Genomic DNA, 21589 nt, shown 5'->3' on the forward strand with positions numbered 1-21589 from the left:
AATATACAGGAATATACTTTAGTGGTATGTTCCTATCAAGAATAAGATGGCCACAGGTCTGGAATCCAAGCCCTAATAAGAAAAGCTGGGGGGATCTGAGTAAATTCAGCTTTATGAAAATACAGTATTTATGGATCTGAAGGGAAAGGATGTCATACAGAAGATAGGGTAAGCTTGTTTTCTATTACTCCACAGACAAGAGTATAGACCAACAAATTTAAATTGTAAGAGAGAGAAATTAGGAAGAACCTTTTTTTTTACTGGAAAAGCAGTTAGACAGTGGAACAGCTTGCCTTGGAGGTTGTGGACTCTCCTTCTTGAAGGTCTTTAAAGCGAGGTTGAGCGCCCATATTTCAGGAGTGCATTAGTAGTATATTTTTTTGCATAACAAACGGTTGGCGTAGATAGTCCTTGGGATCCCTTCCAGCTCTTTGTCTAAATTATCTGCTCTGCATGCCAAAGGGCCCCAGCTCACTCCCTGGCATTTCTAGGGCAGGCTATGAAAGACATCTGCCTAAAACATCATAGAGCTGCTGCCTATCAGGATAAACCAAGGGATGGGAAGCATGTGGTTGAACTGCAATTCCCAGCATTCCTCACCACTGGCTATGTTGGCACGCAGTCCAACAACATCTGCAAGGTCGCAAGCATCCCACCCCTGGCATTACCCATACAAAGCTTGATGGACCCATAGTATATGGAAGAACCCTAACTTTCTATGTTCCCAATGAGAAACACTAGACCCCACCCCACAAAGAGGTTGGCCCTCTTAGCTTACTAAGAGTTGGTACTTTTACTCTTGAAGTCCCTCTCTCACCTTGCCTGAATGCAAACTTCAGCCATACCACAAATCAAAAGCTTGGGAAAGCTACGCTTTGGACCACAACTCCCAGAAGCTATTGCCAGCCAGTTACCAGCCTGCCAGGGAGTCTGGGAATTGTAGTCTGGGGGGGGGGGATTTCTTCTGAATTCTGCACCAATCCACTTCAATGAGATCAAGGCAGAGGTAAAATCCAAAGCAGGGATCTTCCTGACTTTAGCTCTGCCTCAAAAGGCAAGTGACTAGAGCTCTTTCTCTGGCTTTTTGCCAGTTTCCTCCAGCTTCAGAGAAGCCTCTTACAGGACAGATGACTTTTGGAGCCCCAAGGATTGATCTCTGCCTTGTTTATCTATCTCAGGAATCGCGCATACCACAAACCTTTCTGGAAGGACTGGTTCAGGAACGCCCAGGCTTGTCCCCTCGGGATGCAGAATTAGCAGCCCAACCAACCCGTTGCCCCCTTCAGTCAGGCTGAAAATCAACCAGCTGCTTACTTTGAAAATGGGGACAGAGCCTTACCATAGCGGCACTAAGAAGAAGCAGCAGTCTGAGAACGGTGCATCTGCACTGCCGAAATAATACAGTTTGACACCCCTTTTAGTGCTGTAGGGCCATCCTATGAAATCCTGGGGTTTGTAGTTGTGCAAGATCTTTAAAAGGCGGACACCTCCCAAAAATTACTGATCTCAGGATTTTGTAGGATGGAGCCAAGGCAGTAAAAGTGGTTCTGAAAATATCTCAACGTTGAGAAAACTGGAAGCGGGTTTGCAGTTCCTAGTAGTCCACATCCCACTTTTGGGAACGGCATTGTCTTGAGGGCAGCATTCCAAGAGCATGAAAACCTTTGTCCCTTCCCTTAACACAAAGATATGTGGGTTTCTAGGCAGGTAAAAAATCCAAAGTAAGCAAAGGGGATGGATGTCATGATTGCTGAGGTCACCCAAGCGCTGATGGGTTTTAAAGGAGGACAACAATGTCAGCCACGTGTAAATACCTGAAGGGAGTTCATGGAGAAGATGGAGTGAGCTTGTCTTCCGCTACTTCTGAGACTAGAACATAAACCAATGGTTTCAAACGAGATTCAACCTAAACATTGGGAATAACTTCTTGACTGCAAGAAAGGTTCATCAGTGGAATAGACTGGCTTGGAGAGTAGGCCTCTCCATCAATATAGGTCTTTAAAGAAAGGTTGGATGGCCATCTTTCAGAAGTCTTTTAGCTGTATATTTGCAAGTAGCAGGGGAGTGGATTAGGTGGCCCATGAGGTCCCCTCCAACTCCATGGTTCTATAGTTCGATGAACAATTGATGCTTCTGTTCAAAGATCCTCTTCCAAGTTCACAATTAAAGTAGCCACCATCACCATCTAATGCTGGTGGCTTCCAAATTTTCTAGCCCATGGTTCCTATTACCTTGACAGCCATTGTGCCCCATGGCTGGAAATGACGGCAGCTGGCATCAAAACCTTCTGGGTTGGAAAGACTGGAATATAGATTATACTTTTAGGCTACACCTTCCCAATCATAACTCTTCTATTCACACTAAGGGAAGCCAAAAGGACAGATTACAGAATAGTAGCCCATGGACCCACCAATGAGTAGTACTTTCAAAAGAGTGTGGGTATGGATGGGCAGGAGGGAATATCCATGCAAATACTTCCCAGATATCTGAATGCCACATAGTACCTCACTCCTAAGAATCTCTCCTACAATTTGGAGTTGTCACCAGTGTTGATAAAAACATATCTTTTTAAAAATGTAAAATAGGGGTGTGGGTTCTTTCATTTCAATCAGATTCCAAAATTTTCTTACAACAAAAAAGCTGCCTAGGTCAAAGATATCATCATGAATACCAACTGTACAATTTCTAATTCTATTCTATGAATATGTTAATAGTAGCTTACAGAAAATGGGATATAACCTGGTCAGTTCTATTCTGCAGGTGGTGCATATGAAGTTCAAGTTTGCTCTCCCTCCTCAGCTTTGCCTCTCTCTCTCTAAACGCAAAGACAGACACAGTCAATGAATAAAGAACTTGGGGGAATAAAGTAGATCTGAACAAGGAGTCAGAATCTGGATATAAACGCAAACGATCCCAATTTTTGATGAACTGAAAATTAATCTGAAAACAATTCAACATAACTCGTTTCTGTTTAACTACTGTATAAGAAAATCTGCGTCTCTCGATATATATCAGGATTATGATACATTAATAATACGCTTCTACTAAAAAATGATGATTAAATAGAATCTTCCCCACTAGTAATTCAAACTGTGACCGAAATCATTAAAACTGAGTCCTTTCAGAGAAGAAATTCAAATCAATTTGAGTTAAATCAAGCCAACCCTGGCAGCCTCATTAAATCTAGGAATCCTGCCGTCAAATGCTGGGGTCTATTTATTAAGCCTAATTTCTTGTCCGCTCATCATAACACAGTGTCTACCCGGCATTCGACAAGAAAACAGCCATAACCTCGAAACAGAACAGAGCAGTTAAAAAGTATAAAATCCAGAAAGCCCATCTAGCAAGCAAATCTTTAGGGGGAGTCTCAAAACACAGCTTAGATGAGCCCCCAGCTTCAAGAGAAGCCCCACATGAAGCGGCATCATGCTGATTCAGATGTGTGTGGGGGGTCCCAGAATGAATCACATTGCGCAAGCGATCGGTGTTGAAGAAAGCCGCAGTTGATGTGCTAACGCCAGCTGGGAACAGGTCCTTCTTGCGCTGGAAGTAACCTGAGCCTCAATGGACAATGATACGTTCCTTCACTGTCCCTTGAAGGAACAGTGAGTTCCTCCTCACTGTCTCTTCAAGGAGTTCTGCCCCACCGAGGAGAGCCAAAGTTCCCAAATGCTGAACCTGATAACCAGCCACCCACAAAAGCCTTGGTCCTCCCAGAACTTGTCCACTTTATCAGCTCTCATGAAACAAGCTTCACCGTCTAAGTGTTACTTCAGCTAATTTGCTACCTTTCCTAACCCAGATGTGACAAGAGAACTAGAACTGAATGCCATCGATGTACTGGTGACACCGTACCCCCAACTCCTAATAACCGTGACTATTGGCTTCATAACATTAGGCCAAAACAGTGGCACTCACACTGTCCTGCCAAAGGTCATGAGCAAAACTGCTCATGGTCAACCAATGTTATTGTGGAGGAGCAAGTATCACAAGAACCAGCAGAAATACTGCCTAACAGTATATCCACAGCAACTGCACAAAAGCAGGTAAAGAGGCCAACAATAGCAAAAGCTTTGGCACAAGAGGGTTACACTTCTAGATCGATGGAAGTAATAGGGCCACTCTATTCTGCTTTGGTTAGACCTCACATGGAATACTGTGTCCAGTTCTGGGCACCACAATTCAAGAAAGATGTTGAGAAGCTGGAGCGTGTCCAGAGGAGGGCAACCAAAATGGTGAAGGGTCTGTAAGTCCCCCAAACTCTATGAGGAACAGTTTATGGAGCTGGATTATGTGTAGCCTGGAGAAGAGAAGGTTAAGAGGTGACATAGCTGTGTTTACATATCTGAAGGGATGCCATATTGAGGATGGGGAAAACTTGTTTTCTGCTGCTCCAGAGATTAGAACACAGAGCAATGGATGGAAGCTACAGGAAAAGAGATTCCATTTAAACATTAGGAAGAACTTCCTGACTGTGAGAGCTGTTCAATAGTGGAATATGCTGCCTCAGAGTGTGGTGGAGTGTCCTTATTTGGAGTATTTCAAGCAAAGGCTGGGTGTCCATCTGTCACAGGGATAACTTTGACACTATCTACCTGCATGGCAGAATGTGGTGTAAATGGATGGCCCTTGGGGTCTTGTCCAACTCTAGGAGTCTACGACTTTCTCTGTCTCTGTCAAAGAAGGCCAGCCATCTGGGCAAGCAATGATTCCCTATGAGATGAAATGGAAATGAAATGGGTCAAGAGAATTGGTTTCTTCCAAGAGTTTCCATAGCTAAGCAACCACAACTTTCCCCATCATCTCCTGCCAAAGGAGTGGGGTGGTGGTCTTAACAACAATTGTCATCAGACACCTCCAGAGGCAGCCTTCTTCAGGAACAAATGCACCAAAGCCACAAGGACCACTGCTTTATGGAAGGCTGCACCAATCATTCCCTGTATCCCTTCATCTAAGCCAACTCAGCAAGCCATGAAGGATCAAGCGTGTCTATGACAGGTCAGACAGCTCTAAGAATCTTGCCCATGTCCTCAAGCAATATCAATTGAAATTCATTTTTCAAAAATGGGGTAAGATAACTAGGTGCAGCATAAAGACAGCAATGTTCAGGTGGGTGCCCAGTGTAGCAAAGTAGGGTTCAGATGGATGACCAGCAATTTTGTACTCAAGGGACGTAGCCTTTCAAGAGGTCTAGTTCCCATTCCCAGATAAGGAATCTCTTCTGGATGGTTAGTCAGGGACATGATGGAGGTACAATTTATTTTCTACCTTCACCATCACCTTGTGGAAGATGATCTAAGACAGTCCATGTCAAGATATCTGAGGTATGGAACCAGGAATGTTACTCCCCAAGATGCCAGGGATTGATACCATATTTGTGTCTACTGGCCCCAATTGTTTCTTTCTTTCCTGGAAACTAGTCAGGGACCGTCAGTCAATGGCTCAGAGACCAACACCAGTCTGTGAACCACAACTTTACGCAACACTACTCTAAAACATGATGGGTCAAGGAACATTCTCAAGCATTTGTGTATTCAACTTCCAGTGTGCTTTAGGCAAGAAGAGGCATGCAGGTCCTGGTACTAGAAGGCAATATGAAGGCTCCAGATTGGGCAATTATGGAGCAAATATTGAGGATTTGCCCTGGGCCGGCCAACAGAAGAATGTTTCCTGCCTCCTGGGCTGAAGTCTCCTGCCTCCAGCTTCTGCTTTAGGTTTGACGGATGCTGGAAAAAGAAATGTAGACACTGGATCAGATCCTGGCAAAGCCATCTTCAATGCCAACTCGACTCTCTGGGGCACCAGCGTCCCATTTGATCACCTCTGCCCAACCACTTGTACATTTTCTCAGCTTTTGCGCCATCTAATTTTAACCATCTCCAGGGAACAAGCCTTCTCCACTTTCCCGTGGGAGATTGGCCCAAAACTGGCCAGATCTGCTAGAGGAAAGAAAGGGGGGGTGCGGGTGTCTGCCCAACACTGTTCCTCGCTCAAGAGACACAAGAGACTATCGGAAGCCAGAGAGCGGAGAACATTTTTATCAGCCTGTTCTCCCTGCCTCTTCCAAAACAGACTTTTCTTCCCTAATGCCAATTGTTGAAATAATAACATTTACTAGTCAACTCACATTTCCAGATGGTCACCACATTTCAGAACGCTTGAAACGCAAATATTACCACGGACGAGAGAACTGGCAAAGGGAAAAGCAAGGCGGGCACGACCCAAGCGAGCAGATGTCAGCAAATGTCACTTGGGCCAAAGAAAGAGAAGGCCTCCAAGCCCCAACAAGGATGAGGGAAGTGAGCAGCGGGCAACAACAATCCTATTAAAGTTGGCTGTACCTCAAGCAAGAAAGTACACTTAGTTGTAAAAAGATCAAAGCTGGCAGCACGAAACACAGCCACTGAAATAAAGTCTGCTTTCAAGACACATGGCTTGTGGCTTGCTGTTTCCACACTGGTTTGATCTGGCATCCTCTTCCCTCTACCAGTAGCTGTGCCCAGCGGACATCTCTACATACGCTTTATATCCCAAGATATAGCCATGTCAGTCTGTAGAATCAGTACATAGAGCGATCTTGTAGCACCTTTGAGACTAACTGAAAGAAAGAAGTTGGCAGCATGAGCTTTTGTAGACTTTAAGTCTACTTCTACAGATGCATTTGATGGAGCAGAAAGCCAGGGACAGATCTCTATAGTGGTGCCTATCCTCCTCCTCCTCTTCCATTCCTAACCATATCTTTCCTAATCCCAGTACTATAGTCCACCTCTTCCACTCCCTTGCCCTGAAATGTCCATCCTACAAATGTTCTCCTCGGATCTATTATCAACCTCAGAACGCTCACCAAGAAAAGGATTTTTAAACAATGGTTCCTTTCCACTACCTCATCGGGTCTAAAGGCCCCGAAAAGACGCACCCACTAACTAGATAAGACTCACATGACCTCATTCAGTGTCAAACTATCTCTAAGGCCCTCCTTGCTCAGCCCGTGCCTCAGAACCCCATTTGCATCCTAAGATGTACACTGTTCTCTTCCTCCTCCCCTGGTACTGTTCCTTAAACCATCTCCCACAGCACCCTTCTTCACCGAAACCCCATTATCTCAAAATAAAATTCCCGGTAACATCACTGAATTACACCCCACATATCTTAAGTGTAAAGCAGTGGTTCCCAAACTTTGGTCCTTCAGATGTTTTGGACTCCAGCTCCCAGAATTCTTGACTGTAGGCCAAGCTCGCTGGGGCTTCTGGGCGTTGAGGTCCAAAACAAAGGACCAAATTTTGGGAATCGTGGGTCTAAAGCCACCCTTCCTCAATCCCAGAGTCAGCCCTTCCCACAAAATAGTCTCCTTACCCATTCAGCCTTGTCCCACCATCTCCTGTATTGTGTGATGTGTTGTGTTTTATCTGTTCTGCATTACTCCCTTTTTACTGATCACTGGCCATGATGAATACACCTATGGGCCATCCACATATTAAGCCCAGAGACTTTCCTGACCTTTTCCAGTAACTTTTCCAGAACCGCCTGCCCCCAATCTCTTCCTATACTAAAAAGCCCAATTTCAAACCAAACCCAGTAGCCCACACGACTACATTGTGTCTTGTCCCTTAAAAGTGTTAAAACCACTCTCTTTGCTGGGGCTCTTCCTCGCTAACAGCCACAGACTCCTTCTCCAGTGACACCCTTGAGGCTGGATGGCCATCTGTCAATGGGGATGCTTTAATTTAGATTTCCTGCATGGCAGATTGGGGTTGGACTGGATGGCCCTTGGGGTCTCTTCCAACTCTATGATTCTATGTATCCCATTCATCCCCAAAACACCCCAACCTAGCAACCTATCCACCTCCAGTTTAAACGCTTACACTTAAAACCAACTATTCCTCCAGGAATACACTCCACCCCAAGGCAGCCCCACACTGCTACTATATTCCACCCCCATCCCTGTTAAGTCCCTTTCCCACTGACCAGCATTTGCCCCCATCACTTGAGTCTTTCTCGCTGCCCTGGCTGACATCCTTAGCCCTGAGTTGGGGAAACGGTGGCTGATGGGACTGCAATTCCCATCAGACCTGGCCGACCCAAACAACAGAAGGAGGAATGCTGAGAGCTGCAATCCATCATCTGGAAGAATGAATTTGTCCCAGTCCTGGTTTAAACCCACCTTCTCCACTTAAGTTCTGTTGCTGTCATGTGCCTTCAAGTCCTTTCCCCACTTACAGCAAACCTATCATGTGGTTTTCTGGGCAAGTCTCTTCAGAGGGGATTTGCCATTGCCATCCTGAGGCTGAGAAAGTGTCAACCGGTAAATTTCCTGGCCAACCCAGACAACAAAGGGAGGAATGCTGGGAGCTGCAATCCAGCATCTGGATGAATGAATTTGTCCAATCCAAGTTTACACCCACCTTCTCCCCTTAAACTCTATCATTGTTGTGTGCCTTCAAGTCCTTTCCTCACTTATGGAGACCCCAAGGCGAACCTGTGACTGGGTTTTCTTGGCAGGTTGCTTCGGAGGGGGTTTGCCATTGCCATCCTCTGAGGCTGAGAGAGCATCACCCAGTCGGTTTCATGGACGAGTGGGGATTCGAACCCTGACAACACTCCAACAGAAGCCTCCATCTTTATTATTATTATTATTATTATTATTATTAACCTTTAATTATAAAGCGCTGTAAATGTACACAGCGCTGTACATACAATCATTTTGTATGTACATACAATACAATTGTATTGAACATACAATCTTTGCCCATATCTCAGTTGATCTCCCCAACCCACAGACACCCACCAGCCCCCCAACTCCCCTTGCGCTAAGGCTGTGTTAACCACCCTCGAGTCGGCCCTGACTTAGGGATGAGACGCTTCCAAGACCCCTTGTCCTCCAGTGCTCTGCTCAGGTCCTGCAAATTCAGGCCTGATTGAATCCATCCATCCGGCATGGGATCTTCTTCTCTTTCTTCTACCTTCTTCCTTTCCCAGTGTGACTGTCTTTTCCGGTGATTCATTCCTTCTCACGACGTGCCCAGAGTACGACAGCCTCAATGTAGTCACTTTGGCTTCCAGGGAGAGTCCAGGCTTGATCTGTTCAAGGCCCCTTTTGCTTGTCTTCTTGGCTGCTCACGGGATGCTCAGCACTTTCTCCAGCCCCACATCATCCCCAGTGAATGGATTCTCTTCCTATCCGCTTTCTTCACTGCCCGGCTCCATGCATAGTGATGGGGAATACAAACGCGTGACTCTGACTGTATATCTTTACTCTTTAGGTTCTTATCTAGTTCTTTCATGGCCTTGCCGCTCTTAATCTTCTTCTGGTTTCCTGACACACTGCAGACATAATCCAGTTTGAGACCACTTTAACCACCCTGGCTCAATGCTAGGGAATTCTGGGAACTGTAGTTTTGTGAGCTATGGAGCCTTCCCTGTCAGAGAGAGCTCCGGTGCCACAATAAACTACAATTCCCAGGATTCCCTAGGAGCCTAGCATTAAACCAGGGCAGTTAAAGCGGTCTCAAACTGGATTACATCTGCAGTGTGTTTTGGACCTCAGGATTCGCCGTCAATCAGAAAGGACTTGATGAATATATAACTCCTTAACGCTTTCAGGGTCCTCATTATCTGGCTTAGTGGTCCCCCCAAAAACTGTGTCCTTTAAAGGGAAATTCTGGACTCCAGCTCCCAGAATCCCCCACCATTGAGGCTTCTGGGAGCTGGGGTCCAATATCTCTTTTAAAGGGCAGTTTGGGGTGGGGACCACTAGATAATGAGGACCCTGAAAGAGTTTGATTAGTTCCCCCTTGCTGGTTTGGGGGCCACCGACCCAGGCTGAAGGGCCCTTCCCAGAATTCCACAGCCCGGAGCCATGGCAGTTAATTGTCCCACCGGAATATTATTCCCGCAGAGTAGCGCCCCAAATGGTTCCTTCCACTGCTTTCCCCATCATCACCCCTTTCCCTTCGATGGTACCCGCCGCCGCCCTCCTCCTCCTCCACCAATCAGCGCCCGCGAAGGTTACAAGGCCACTAACACCCCAAGAGAGACCCTCCGTGATTGGTTCCCTCGCCCCTGACCGGCTGCGGCTCCCGAACCGGAAGTCGCTACCCCGGTATATAACCCCCCGCACCGGAAGTGGGTCTCTCATTCCGCCGCAGCGCCCCCTCAGGGACGGATGGATAGCCAGCGAAGGCATCCCCCCTCTTTCTTCAGTGTTCTTTCGCTTACCCGGGTGGTGCCTAGTTCCATCATCACCTCCTCGAAGGCCGCCGTCTCCTCGGCCTGGCGCTGCTTCTGCAGGGCGATTTTCTCGCTGAACTTGCGAGGGTTCGAGGACGACGACGAGGAGGAGGAGGCGGCCACCACAGAACCACCGCCGCCGCCGCCGTTGTTGTTGTTGCCGCCGCCTCCGCTTCCTCCTCCTCCACCTGAGGAAGAGGACGCCGAGGAGCTGTGGCCGGGCCCTGAAGCCGCGGCGGCGGCGGCTCCGGACCCCGCCGCCGCCATTTTGGTCCTCCTCCTCCGCCTGGCGAATCCTCCCCTCGCCCCGGGAGAGGAGCGGCCGCAACGCTGCGGCCTGCCTTTTGCCTTTGCCTACCCCCGCCTTGCCTTGACAAGAAACAGCGCCCTGCGCGCGCGCGGAGCACGCCGGGAAAGCGAGTTTGTTTACCTCCCACGCAAAATGGACGCCCAATGGGCGGGCGATGGGTCGGAAGACTACGTTTCCCGGCGTGCGTCGCGACCCCCGTGACTAATTGAAGGCCCTCCGCGCAGGGGGCGACGGGAAATAAAGTCCGGTCCCTCCTTTTAGCCAATGCGGCGCTGTCCCACGGAGACTACACCTCCCGGCGTGCTTCGCGCGACGCAGTATCCTCCCACCCTGAGGCCTTGACGTCAACAACAGAACACTACACAGATTAACGTGGAAATCATATATATATATATATATATAATTCCACTCTCTTCCGTTTGGAGCAACGTCAGGAATAAACTCTTCTACAACATGGCCACATATAGCTCCAAAACCCCACAAAATACTATACGTGAAGGCCCTCCGCGCAGGGGGCGACGGGAAATGAAGTCCGGTCCCTCCTTTTAGCAAATGCGGCGCTCTTCAGCGGAGACTGCTACTCCCAGCGTGCTTAGCGTCCCATTGACTGTAATTGAAGTGCTTCCGCGCGGGGGACGACGGGAAATGAAGTCCAGTCCCTCATTTTAGCCAGTGCAGGGCTCTCTCGAGACTACTACTACTCCCGTCGTGCCCCGCGCACTTGCGGCCTACTAAAAGAGGCTTCCCCTGAAGCGAGAGTTTTTACCTCAGAGAATAAGTGGCGCAGGATGGAATTTGGGTCCAAAATGAGGCCCAACCTGGGAGGGGGGAAAGCCCCCTTAAAAGAAGCACCTGGAACCCAAAGAGCTCTGGGTGGCAGAAAGTAATAGCTAAAGAAAGTAGGCATCTGAGCATGTGCAGAGTGCCTTTTAAAGTATATACACAAGCACACACACACACACATATACACTTTATTTTAGACATGTGTACAGCATCCTTCATTTCATTCTGTTTTACTGCATCACTTTTCTGTTTCCCAGTTCTGGGAAAAGAACAGGATCCAAATAAATATAATAATAATAATAAATTTAATTTAATTGCAATTAATTTAATTTATTGTTGTTACATGTTGTGAAGTCATTCTGAGTCCCACTTCTGGAGAAAGAGCAGGATACAAATAAATATAATAATAATAAAGTTAATTTAATTTAAATTAATTGCAGTTGCAATTAAATCAATGACTTTTAATTTAATTTAACTGCATTTAAATTAATTTCACGCAATTGCTATTAATGTAATGCAACCTCATTGCCATTAAATTAACGTGATTGCATTGCGTGGCAATTAAAACGCAACTGACAAAGTCACTTAGCCTACAGTTCTAATTCCCCCGTTTGCCTGTCATTGCAAGAAACCGCAGCAAAAAGTCTGACTGGCATAAGTAGCCCCCCTCTTGACAAGGGGTCCAAACCGCACTGCGGAAATAACCCAGTTTGAGACCACTTTAACTTGCCTTGGCCCAGTGCTAGAGAATCCTGGGAACTGGGGATTCTATGGGTCTAAATCAAGAGGCATTAGAGAACCCTATTTCTCAACCCTATACAATGTCTGCTACATTTTAAAAAACCACCGGAAAACCTCATATCTCTCTTTGCAGCCCTGCAGCATCTGGCAATCTGAAGTACCCCCATTCCTAACTCAGAGCTCGGAAGGATTATTTTCTGGACTATAATTTCCAGAATCCCCCAGCTGTCATGACAAGAGATTCATAGAATGATAGAGTTGGAAGAGACCCCAAGGGCCGTCCAGTCCAACCCCATTCTGCCATGCAATCAGAACATCCCCGATAGATGGCCATCCAGCCTCTGTTTAAAGACCTCCAAGGAGGGAGACGCCACTACACTCCGAGAGAGCGTCTTCCACTGTCAAACAGCCCTTACTATCAGGAAGTTCCTCCTAATGTTGAGGTAGGATCTCATTTCATCCACTGCTCCAGGTCATATTCTCTGGAGCATCAGAAAACAAGCTTGCTCCCTCCTCAATATGACATCCCTTCAAATAGTTAAACAGGGCTATCATATCACCTCTTAACCTTCTCTTCTCCAGGCTAAACATCCCCAGATCCCTAAGTCGTTACTCATAGGGCTTCATGGTTTCCAGACCCTTCACCAGTTTAGTCGCCCTCCTTTGGACCTGCTCCAATTTCTCCACATCCTTTTTGAATTGTTTTGCCCAGACACAATATTCCAGGTGGGGCCTGACCAGAGCAGAATATAGTGGCACTATTACTTCCCTTGACCTAGACACTATATTTCTATTGATGCAGCCTAAAACCGCATTGGCCTTTTTAGCTGCCGCATGATCGCACTGTTGACTCATGTTCAATTTGTGGTTTACTTGGACTCCCAGATCCCTTTCACACATATAAGTCTCTCGTTCAGCCAGGTGTTACCCATGCTATATCTGTTCATTTTGTTTTTCTGCCCTAAATGCAGTACCTTACATTTCTCCGTATTGAATTTCATTTTGTTAGCTTTGGCCCAGCTTTCCAAATTGACAGAGGAGGCTGAGAGAGAGGGACATTTACATTTCTTACATTTTTCCCCGTTGAAGTTCGTTTTGTTAGTTTTAGCCAGCTTTCTAATCTATTCAGGTCATTTTGAATTTTGATCCTGTCCTCTGGGGTATTAGGACGGGATCAAAATTCAAAACGGCCTTACAAATCTAGAAGGCATCAGATTAGAGAACCCTATTGCTCTATGCGTTGCATGCTATACTTTAAATAAAACCACCAGAAAACCTCATATACCTCTTTGCAGTCCTGCAACATCTGGAAGGCCACTGATTCCTCATCCCTAGCCCAGAATTTGGAACAACTTCCAGAATCCCTCTAATTCTGACCCAATCTGAATTCCTGGAACATGTATAAACTGCACTGTTTCTCGCAATTTCTCTTTGTTTTGCAGCATCCGTTTCCTCCCCTGCGGAAAAACTTACTCCGACTTATCCACCCGAGGATATTTATTCCTTTAAAGTATTTATACCTTCCCCTTTAACCCCAAAGCCTTCCAAGTGGCTTACCAAGGTAAGTAGCATTGATACTAGTCCCCACTCCCAGAGTTTATAATCTAGATTTAAGACAAGAATAAAAGCTAGGAAAAGGAAGGGGAAGTGATTCCACATCAGTAGTCGTCCCTTTGTTGGAATATTTTTGCCTGATCGAGAGATCTACAGATCTCTAAAGCTTGCATATCCTTCTGGTCCTAAAGAAATACAGAGGAGCTGGAACCGGGAGCCAGAACAAAGATGAAATCTCCCTGCAAATCGTCGCTGGCCCTGTGCCACAGCCTGCGCCAGTCAAGCAGAACTGTGCAAAGGAGGGGGAAAAGAATAAATAGAATAAAAATCACAAAACGTGCTTAAGCAGAGGTTTTGCGAGAGGCATTAAGAGATTAAACCGGGAGGGATTTGTGCGAGGGAAGCTGGAAAATGAGTGGATTGCAAACCCGAAGGGGATCAAGGCAGATCCTGCCTGGCAAGGTAGACGCAGCCCAAAGCCAGGGATGGACGAAGCCAACATCTGCCCCGAAAGACAGGACACACCAAGAGCACACGAACGGGAACACTCCTAAGCCAAACCGGGCACGTACTACGTATCACCAGACCTGGGGAGAACTACTGTATACGATTCTAGACATTATAGTCAAAAAACTGACCCAAAAAACCTGAGTCGACTTATCCATGGGTCACAATATAAGTATTGTACTTTAACTCTTATAAAGAAAAAAGGAACCATCCCCTGGTGAAAGGCAAGAGTGCAATCTGCCATGGAGGCACCAATCCTCTTTATTCTCTTATCCATCTAGCCTTTAGCATGAACAGTTTTGACGAAAAAAGAAGTCACAACTCCCTCCCCAAATATTAGAACAGGCTGAAAACTGGATGTTGGCCTCCTATAATCATATATTTTTGTTTGTTTTGTTTTTCAGATCCACAAAGTATTCTGGGAAAAGACAAAAATGGCCCTTGGTCACTCCGTCGCCGCTTTATATAGCTCTTTTGTTTAATCAGGTTTCTTTTTCATACTCCAAGATGCTGATCCGCCGCCGTGCCAATTTGGACCGAGTTAAATAGAGCACTCGGAGCCAAGCTTGGAAAATGTCCATAAATACAGAGCAGATGTTCGTAATAATGGAAAGTCAGATTTATTCTCCTATTTTAGAGGACGGGACGGGACCAAGGAGTTTCTGGCAGTTACGGAAAACCAACCCCATAAGCCCTGCACACCTTCCCTTAAGCTGGAGCCTAAAGTTGATTTCCGTAACCATCAGGACTAGAAACCTGGATGCAAAGAAGACACTGAAGTGAATGCTATGGCAAATAACGCCTTTCATACTCACCCATGTAAGTGAATGTGTACCACTGCGACTACATGACACAGTCCAACATTTCACAGATGAAAACCAAGGCGCATGTCGGTAAGAAACATCAGATTCGTGAGCAAGATGGCAAAAGTTGTCAGTGAAGAAGAGACAAGCTGCAAAGAAGGGCAAGAATCTGCCTTTGGTGGAAAGGGCATTATAAATAAACAACAACATTATTATCATTATCATTATTATCATTATTTTTTTATTTATTAGAGTACTTATACCCCACCATTCAGCCCTAAAGACTATAAGAGCAGCTTACAATTATCATTATTATTACAATTATTATTATTATTAGCCTCTCCTCCTCCCAGAGTTGAGTGCAAACTATTTCACTATAAACTCAATTTGCAGCACTTGAAGCCAGCAAGAGAGAAAGAGGCGTGGGAACGCTGTAAAACCAAGTTGGAAAGAGCAGCAATAGTGCATCTACATGGTAAATATATGATGCAGTTTGACACCACTTTAACGGCCAAGGCTCCAGCCGACAGATTCTTGGGACTTGTACTTTGGTGAAGCATCAGCACTCTTTGGCAAAGGGGGCTAAAAACCTTGCAAAACTACTAATCCCAGGAATCCATAGGATGGAGCAACAACGCTTCAAGTTAAATCGGGACGTATAGTGGGCCCTTGGTATCCGCTGGAGTTTGGTTCCAGGACCCAACAAACTCTGTGGATGTTCAAGTCCCATTAAATACGATGCCACTGTAAAATGGTGTCCGTTAAACGAAATGGCAAAATCCGGATTTGCTCAGAATTTTTGGGGAAGAGTTTCAATCGGTGGATGCTTGAATCTGTGGATTTACAAAATCCGTAGATATGAAGGGCTGACTATAGTTTGTTCATCTGGTAAAATGAAGACGCACAGAGCAATGTGAACAGGAGCTAGTGCCAGCCCTGAATCTTTCTAGATTTCTACATTCGCCCTCAATGGCAGACCCTTTTTTGCTTCCACCTAGTTTTCTTCTGAACACAAAGAGAGAGAGAGACACCATGGAGTAAAAGCTGTTTATTTGGTGGTTCTGTTCTCGTCTCATTAGCAATTTGGCACGGTTAAAAACACGCATGTTTTCAATCTGGTGAGAAAGGAATGCAGGCCATGTATTATTCAGAACGCTGCCCACTCCCTGCAATGGCAAAAAGTTGGCTGGACAGCCAACGCTCCCTCGCTTTGATTGCGGAAAACAAAAAGCTGCCGCAAACACAGCACTGAGATACAAAGGGCAGCCTAAGGAGTGGAAGAATGTCCCCTTTGCAAGGCAGCTACTTTGCAGCTTGGACTAGCACCCCCATCATCCCCAGCCAGGGAGAAGATGCCATCCAGCAAGGAGACTCCAAAAGCTAGGGTTCTGCAAATGCTGTTGATCACTCCTCCCATCACTTCCTAAGCCCTGGTTGCACTGACTGAGGGGATACTGGGAGTTGCAGGCCAAAGTATCTGGAGGGGGACCACATGGGTCAACTCTGTGGTTGACCCACAAACCACCACCACTACTCCATGGAGGTCATATCCAGCTACAACTTAGTTCCTAAACTTTGGTCCTTCCACCGTTTTGGACTTCAGGTCCCAGAATTCCTGACTTGATTTTAAAAGTCCAAAATACCTAGAGGACCAAAGTTTGGGAATCTCTGAGCTAAAGTTTTGGCTTATGTTTTAAATGGAATCTATAGGCAAGACAGTGGTTTAATCATCAGTAAGCAAAACGCAGCCCTCAGTGTGCTGCTGAATTGCAACTCCCAGCTTTCCTCAGCACTGGCAACACTGGCTAGGACCAATGGGACCTGCAGTCCAAAAGCAGCAATTCCTCCATCCTCTAATCCTCTGCGACAGACCAAAGAAAACACCCTGAAAATCTGTAAACAATACAAAACGCAACTACTATTACACCTCGAGCTAAGAAACCTTTTTATTATCACTCCAGGGAAAAGGAGCAGCTTTTCTTTCCTCCTCCCAATCGCCAAATATTTTCCATCCAACCGGCAAAAACAAAAAATCCTTGCGCCTGCAAGAAACAGGTCTCAAGAACAAAAACCAGTTTTTGAGTCAACAGTGGCCAAAACTGAAACTCCCAAAACAAGCAAAATAACCCTTTGCATGATCATTGACCCCCATAAACCTGCTGTTTTGAGCAGCCTCTTGGGTGCTCTTGGACTGCACCTCCCATCAGCCCCAGAGAGCATGTCCAACAGTGGACTCCATAATCCCTCCCCTGTTTTAAATGCAAACTCGCCCAATTTGTGCTTAGTAAAATCCCTGGTATCTCTAGACCGCAAGCCCATAACTACCCAATTGCAACACTATGATTCCCCTCTTGGCATCCAGGGATGTGTAGTTTGAGGGAGCACTGAGAATTATTTGAGATGTTAAATGCCCCTCCCTTTATGGCAGTCACAGTGGGATCACGCTGCTATAATTATGTACGCTTGTCCCTCCACATTGACTTTTGTGGATTTGATTATTCACGGATTTTATTAATATGCTCTCTCTAGGAATATCTAGGTTCTCCAGTGCAACTCTATGGTCAACTGTAACCAAAAGTCGCACTGAAAGACCTAGTGATTCCTAGAGAGAACACTCCACTAGGCATTTGTCGCTCCTCCAGCACAACTCTATGGTCAATATATGGCAGATGTTGACCACAGAGTTGCACTGGAGGACCTAGAGATTCCTAGAGAGGTGTTCTCTTAAGTAAAAACAGTGTTTTTGTTATTTGCAGTTTTTCCACATTCATGGAGAACCTATGCCCTTAACTCCAGTGAATGTGGAGGGATGATTGTAGTGTGAAAGGGTCCCAGGACATGTGCATTCTTGACTTCTTGTTTTTGGCCCTGCAAGTGCCATTTCTCTTCCCTTAAATGCCCCCCTTCCAAAATCCAGACTTGTCTGCAACTACTGATCTGACAATGAAACTCAGCATATACCACAAAATACCATCAAAGAGTATCATCCCGAGGAGTCTCTCTATTCAAGGAAAATTTGTAACAGGTCCCAGGTACAAACTACGGTTTGTTCCAGAACTGGAGTCAATACAGACACATGCCTAGCTATGTACATGAGTGAACATCTCTCGACTGAATGCGCGATGCTCAAGAAAAAGATCCTGCCCCAGGCAACAGTCTGTCTGCAAATGACACACTCCACACAAGCCACAACTTGACACTGTGGCTTTAAAATTTCACAGAAGCCCGACAAGGACTTGCTTGGAGAAGAAATGGTCCTTGATACAGAAAATGCCAGGGCCCAAGAAAATGGAGGATGTCTCGTCTCACAGAGTCTCAGGAGCGCCAGACTGGTCAAGAAAGCATTCCAAATCCAGAAAAAAACTTCTGCAGGAATTTCCGTATTCGCCACACAGGTCTCAACGCTTTAAAAATGTTCAAGGCACCGAAGAGGTTAAGGCAAGATGGTCGCCACCTGAGAAGCATTGGCCAGAGGAAGCGGCCCTGTCGTTTTGGCACTGGGAACTTCTACAAGTTACAAAACTAGTTACCCGACACTCTTACTCTCTCACTCACACACAACGGATCAATTTGTAAACAGGAAAAACAGCTCCATTTTTCCAAAACGGGAACAACAGTTAGGTCAGAAACCCAGCAGGTCAAATCGCTTCTTCTCAGCATTGAATGCGTCTTCTTAAAATAGCGTGAAATGTTATCTACCACAAAAAGGGGTGTGCGCTTTACCTCCCATAGGATTGTCTCTTAATTCGGGACAAGGGTACTGCACAATACAGCTAGACCCGGAGACCCACCTGAGGCTGCGGGATTTTTTTGCCCACCGTTCGAGACTTGTTGGCACTAGTTTGAACACAAAATCTAACATTGTAAGTCCCTTTTCCCCATGGAAAAGGAATGAATATTACACCATACTCTATGGTGGGAAATCAATGGGGCAGGAAAACGCCAGATACATGACTGAGCAATATGTGGCACTCCAGATGTTGCAGGACAACAACTCCCATCCACCAAAGCCAGCATACCCAATGGAGAGGGATGATGGCAGTTGCAGCCCAACAAGACATAGAGGTCCACAAATGGCCCGCATGTGGTCTATAAGAGAGTTGTCTCCAACCCAGTGCTTTCCAGGTGTTAGGGATTACAACTCCCATCACTCCAGCCAGAATGGCTGATCATCTGGGCTCCAAGGGGACAAAGTGTCATTCACCTGGATGCATACACACACACACACACACACAAACACAAAACATACCAGCTATTTTTTAGATTGAGGGCAGGAAAGTGTAGCCTCCAGGGCCATTTTTTTGTGGACCCCAGCAGTCAAAAATAGTTTTTAAAAAAGATGACCCCAAATACCTTCTAGGCGATGGGTGGCATTTTCACCACCTTTTAGGGCCATTTGAGCCCAAGCAGAAATCTATTTTTTTAAAAAACAGGAAGTGAACCAGAAAATAGTTAACAACGGGAAATTGTTTTAAAAGGCCTCCTCTGGTAAAAATGCTCCCCATGACCCCCAACTAGCAAAATATATATATATCTATTTTAATTTTGTTTTTCTGGGGCTTAAAGTAGAGGGATGAAGCCTTCCAAGGTCTTCTGGGGATTTAATGCACCCCCTTGCCTTGTGCGGTTGCCCACTCATGCTTTAGGTCAGTGGTTATCAAACATTGGCCTTCCAGATGCTTTGGACTTCAATGCCCAGAAGCCCCAACAGGAGTTCAGAGAGATGAAGTCCAAAACATCTGGAGGACTACGCTTTGGGAGCCACTGCTTTAGACCTTCACAAACAAAATGCTGGTGATGAGGGCAAAGCCGGCCAAGAGGACGATGACTTTGAGGATCCGCTGCTCAGAAGAGCTGAGTTCGTGGGGCAGGATCTCCAAGAAGGTGATGTAGACGAAGGTGCCGGTGGCCAAGCCTTCCAGGACGCTGCGGGAGAGGCGGTGCAGGGGGGCCATGGACGTCTCCGTCAGGGCCACCCCTAGCCCAATGCCAAGCGGGGACATGATGGAGAAGAGGACCAGGCAGCCCGCCACAGCCCGAGGACGCAGCCGGCCTTGGAGCAGCTTGAGGCTGAGGCTGAAGGCGATGACTCCCTTATGGATCAGAAGAGCCAAGCAGATCTCCAGGGCTTGTGTGCTCTCCTCCTGCAGCCCCACGGCCAGCCCTTCGAAGACGGAGTGGAGCGACAGAGCCAGGAGAAGCATGACAGAGCGGATAGCCGAATGGGCATTGAAATCTACATGGACATGAGGCCGATCCCCAGTGGTGCCGTCCCGAGGCGGTAGCACATGGCGCGGAGATGGACCATCGGGCCAGCCCTGGTCCTGGATGGTGGTGGAGCTATGCGAGGCTGAGCCGAGGAGAGCCTCGGTCTCTTCCAAGGAGCCTGAAGGATCTTTGTAGGCCAACACGATTTGTTCCAGGACAAGGACAAGGAAGAAGCCCATGGCTAAGATGAACTCCTGCAAGGGGAAATGGAGCTGCAGGGACAGGGAGAGGAAGAGAAAAATAAAAGGAAGAGATGAATACAGGGTTAGAACATTGCTCCATCTAGTCCACCTCAATAGCAAATAAATGACACTTGTCACTTCTACTCTCTCATAAGGGTTCAAGAAGCTTAGTGTTTCCGAGTAGCAAGAGCTTTGGAGTCTCGCTCACCACGGCTTGCAAACCGAAGGGGAAGAGCATAAAATGGTTATTGAAAAAGGGCAACTGCAAGAAACATGGTGAAAATTACATTCCCTCATTGAAGAATTAAACCAAGGCAGTCAAAAAATAATTTAAAATACTGATGGGTCTTGAACTGATTTGTTTCAACATGGCTCAAAGGAGCCAGACAAAATAATCTTTCTTTCTAGTTCATTGTTAGATCAATACACAGCGTCCATTGCTTCCTTTTTAATCACTTTACAGTATTTTATAGTGCAATAAATGCCATTCAGAAACAAACCCTTCAATGAAGTGAAGTTCAACCAAAACAACTTGCTTTAAAACAGCACTTCTTAAAGAACAATGATTATTTAAACACGTGGTCATAACATCTGAATTGCATTTTGAGACTTAATTTTCTGAAGCCAGTGGCCAAGTCTTCCAGGATGCTAGAAGCCTAAATGACTAAACGAAGACTACTGTGCATCATGATGAGTAAACTAAGACTTTGGGCACATCGTAAGGAAATGTGACTCATTTGAAAAGACAAATGATGGTTGGTAAGATGGAAGTCATGAGCTAGTGTGGCATAGTGGTTTGAGTGTTGGACTATGACTCTGGAGACCAGGGTTCGATTTCCGCCTCAGCCATGAAACCCACTGGGTGATCTTGGCGAGTCACATGCTCTCAGCCTCAGGGGAATACAATGTGAAACCTCCTCTGAACTAATCTTGCCAAGATAACCCCATGATAAGGTCACCTTAGGGTCGCCATCACTCGGAAACGACTTGAAGACACACAACAACAAGCCGGGAGTCAGTATAAAAAGATGCATTACAGGTGGAGCACAGCGTTGAACTTGCAAGACCTGAGTTGGGCTGTTGCTAACAGGGTGACTTGGAGGTGTCTCACTGGGTTGCTGTAAGTCAAAGCAACAGCACCCACCATGTCCTTGTTGCTAGAGTCATTTAGTGCGATGCGACAGCTAAAAAGACCAATGCAATTCTAGGCTGCA

The 21589-nt window shown here is 46.2% G+C and overlaps 2 protein-coding genes and 1 long non-coding RNA gene across 4 annotated transcripts in view; 1 reads left to right on the forward strand and 2 right to left on the reverse strand.

Annotated features, from left to right (window-relative positions):
• The window catches only part of CRTC2 (CREB regulated transcription coactivator 2), a 34915-nt gene extending 24221 nt beyond the window's left edge, over nt 1-10694 (reverse strand). For both annotated transcript variants that reach the window (XM_089483821.1, XM_089483820.1), the window contains exon 1: nt 10216-10694. In XM_089483821.1, coding sequence (XP_089339947.1) covers nt 10216-10494 — 279 coding nt within the window. In that variant the 5' untranslated portion in view covers nt 10495-10694. The remainder of the gene's footprint in view (nt 1-10215) is intronic.
• Nucleotides 10695-11337: 643 nt separating this feature from the next.
• On the forward strand, nt 11338-15121 carry LOC149301876 (uncharacterized). The gene is made up of 3 exons (XR_016272171.1): nt 11338-11436; nt 13504-13622; nt 14527-15121. It is a non-coding gene; the product is annotated as an uncharacterized LOC149301876 (long non-coding RNA).
• Nucleotides 15122-15167: 46 nt separating this feature from the next.
• The window catches only part of SLC39A1 (solute carrier family 39 member 1), a 39248-nt gene continuing 32826 nt past the window's right edge, over nt 15168-21589 (reverse strand). Inside the window, exon 4 of the mRNA XM_089483338.1 lies at nt 15168-20405. Within this exon, the coding sequence (XP_089339464.1) occupies nt 19695-20405 (711 nt within the window). The 3' untranslated portion in view covers nt 15168-19694. The remainder of the gene's footprint in view (nt 20406-21589) is intronic.

This window comes from Sceloporus occidentalis, unplaced genomic scaffold (assembly GCF_023333645.1).
Source record: "Sceloporus occidentalis isolate IW3139 unplaced genomic scaffold, rSceOcc1.0.p SCAF_20, whole genome shotgun sequence".
NCBI lineage: Eukaryota > Metazoa > Chordata > Lepidosauria > Squamata > Phrynosomatidae > Sceloporus > Sceloporus occidentalis.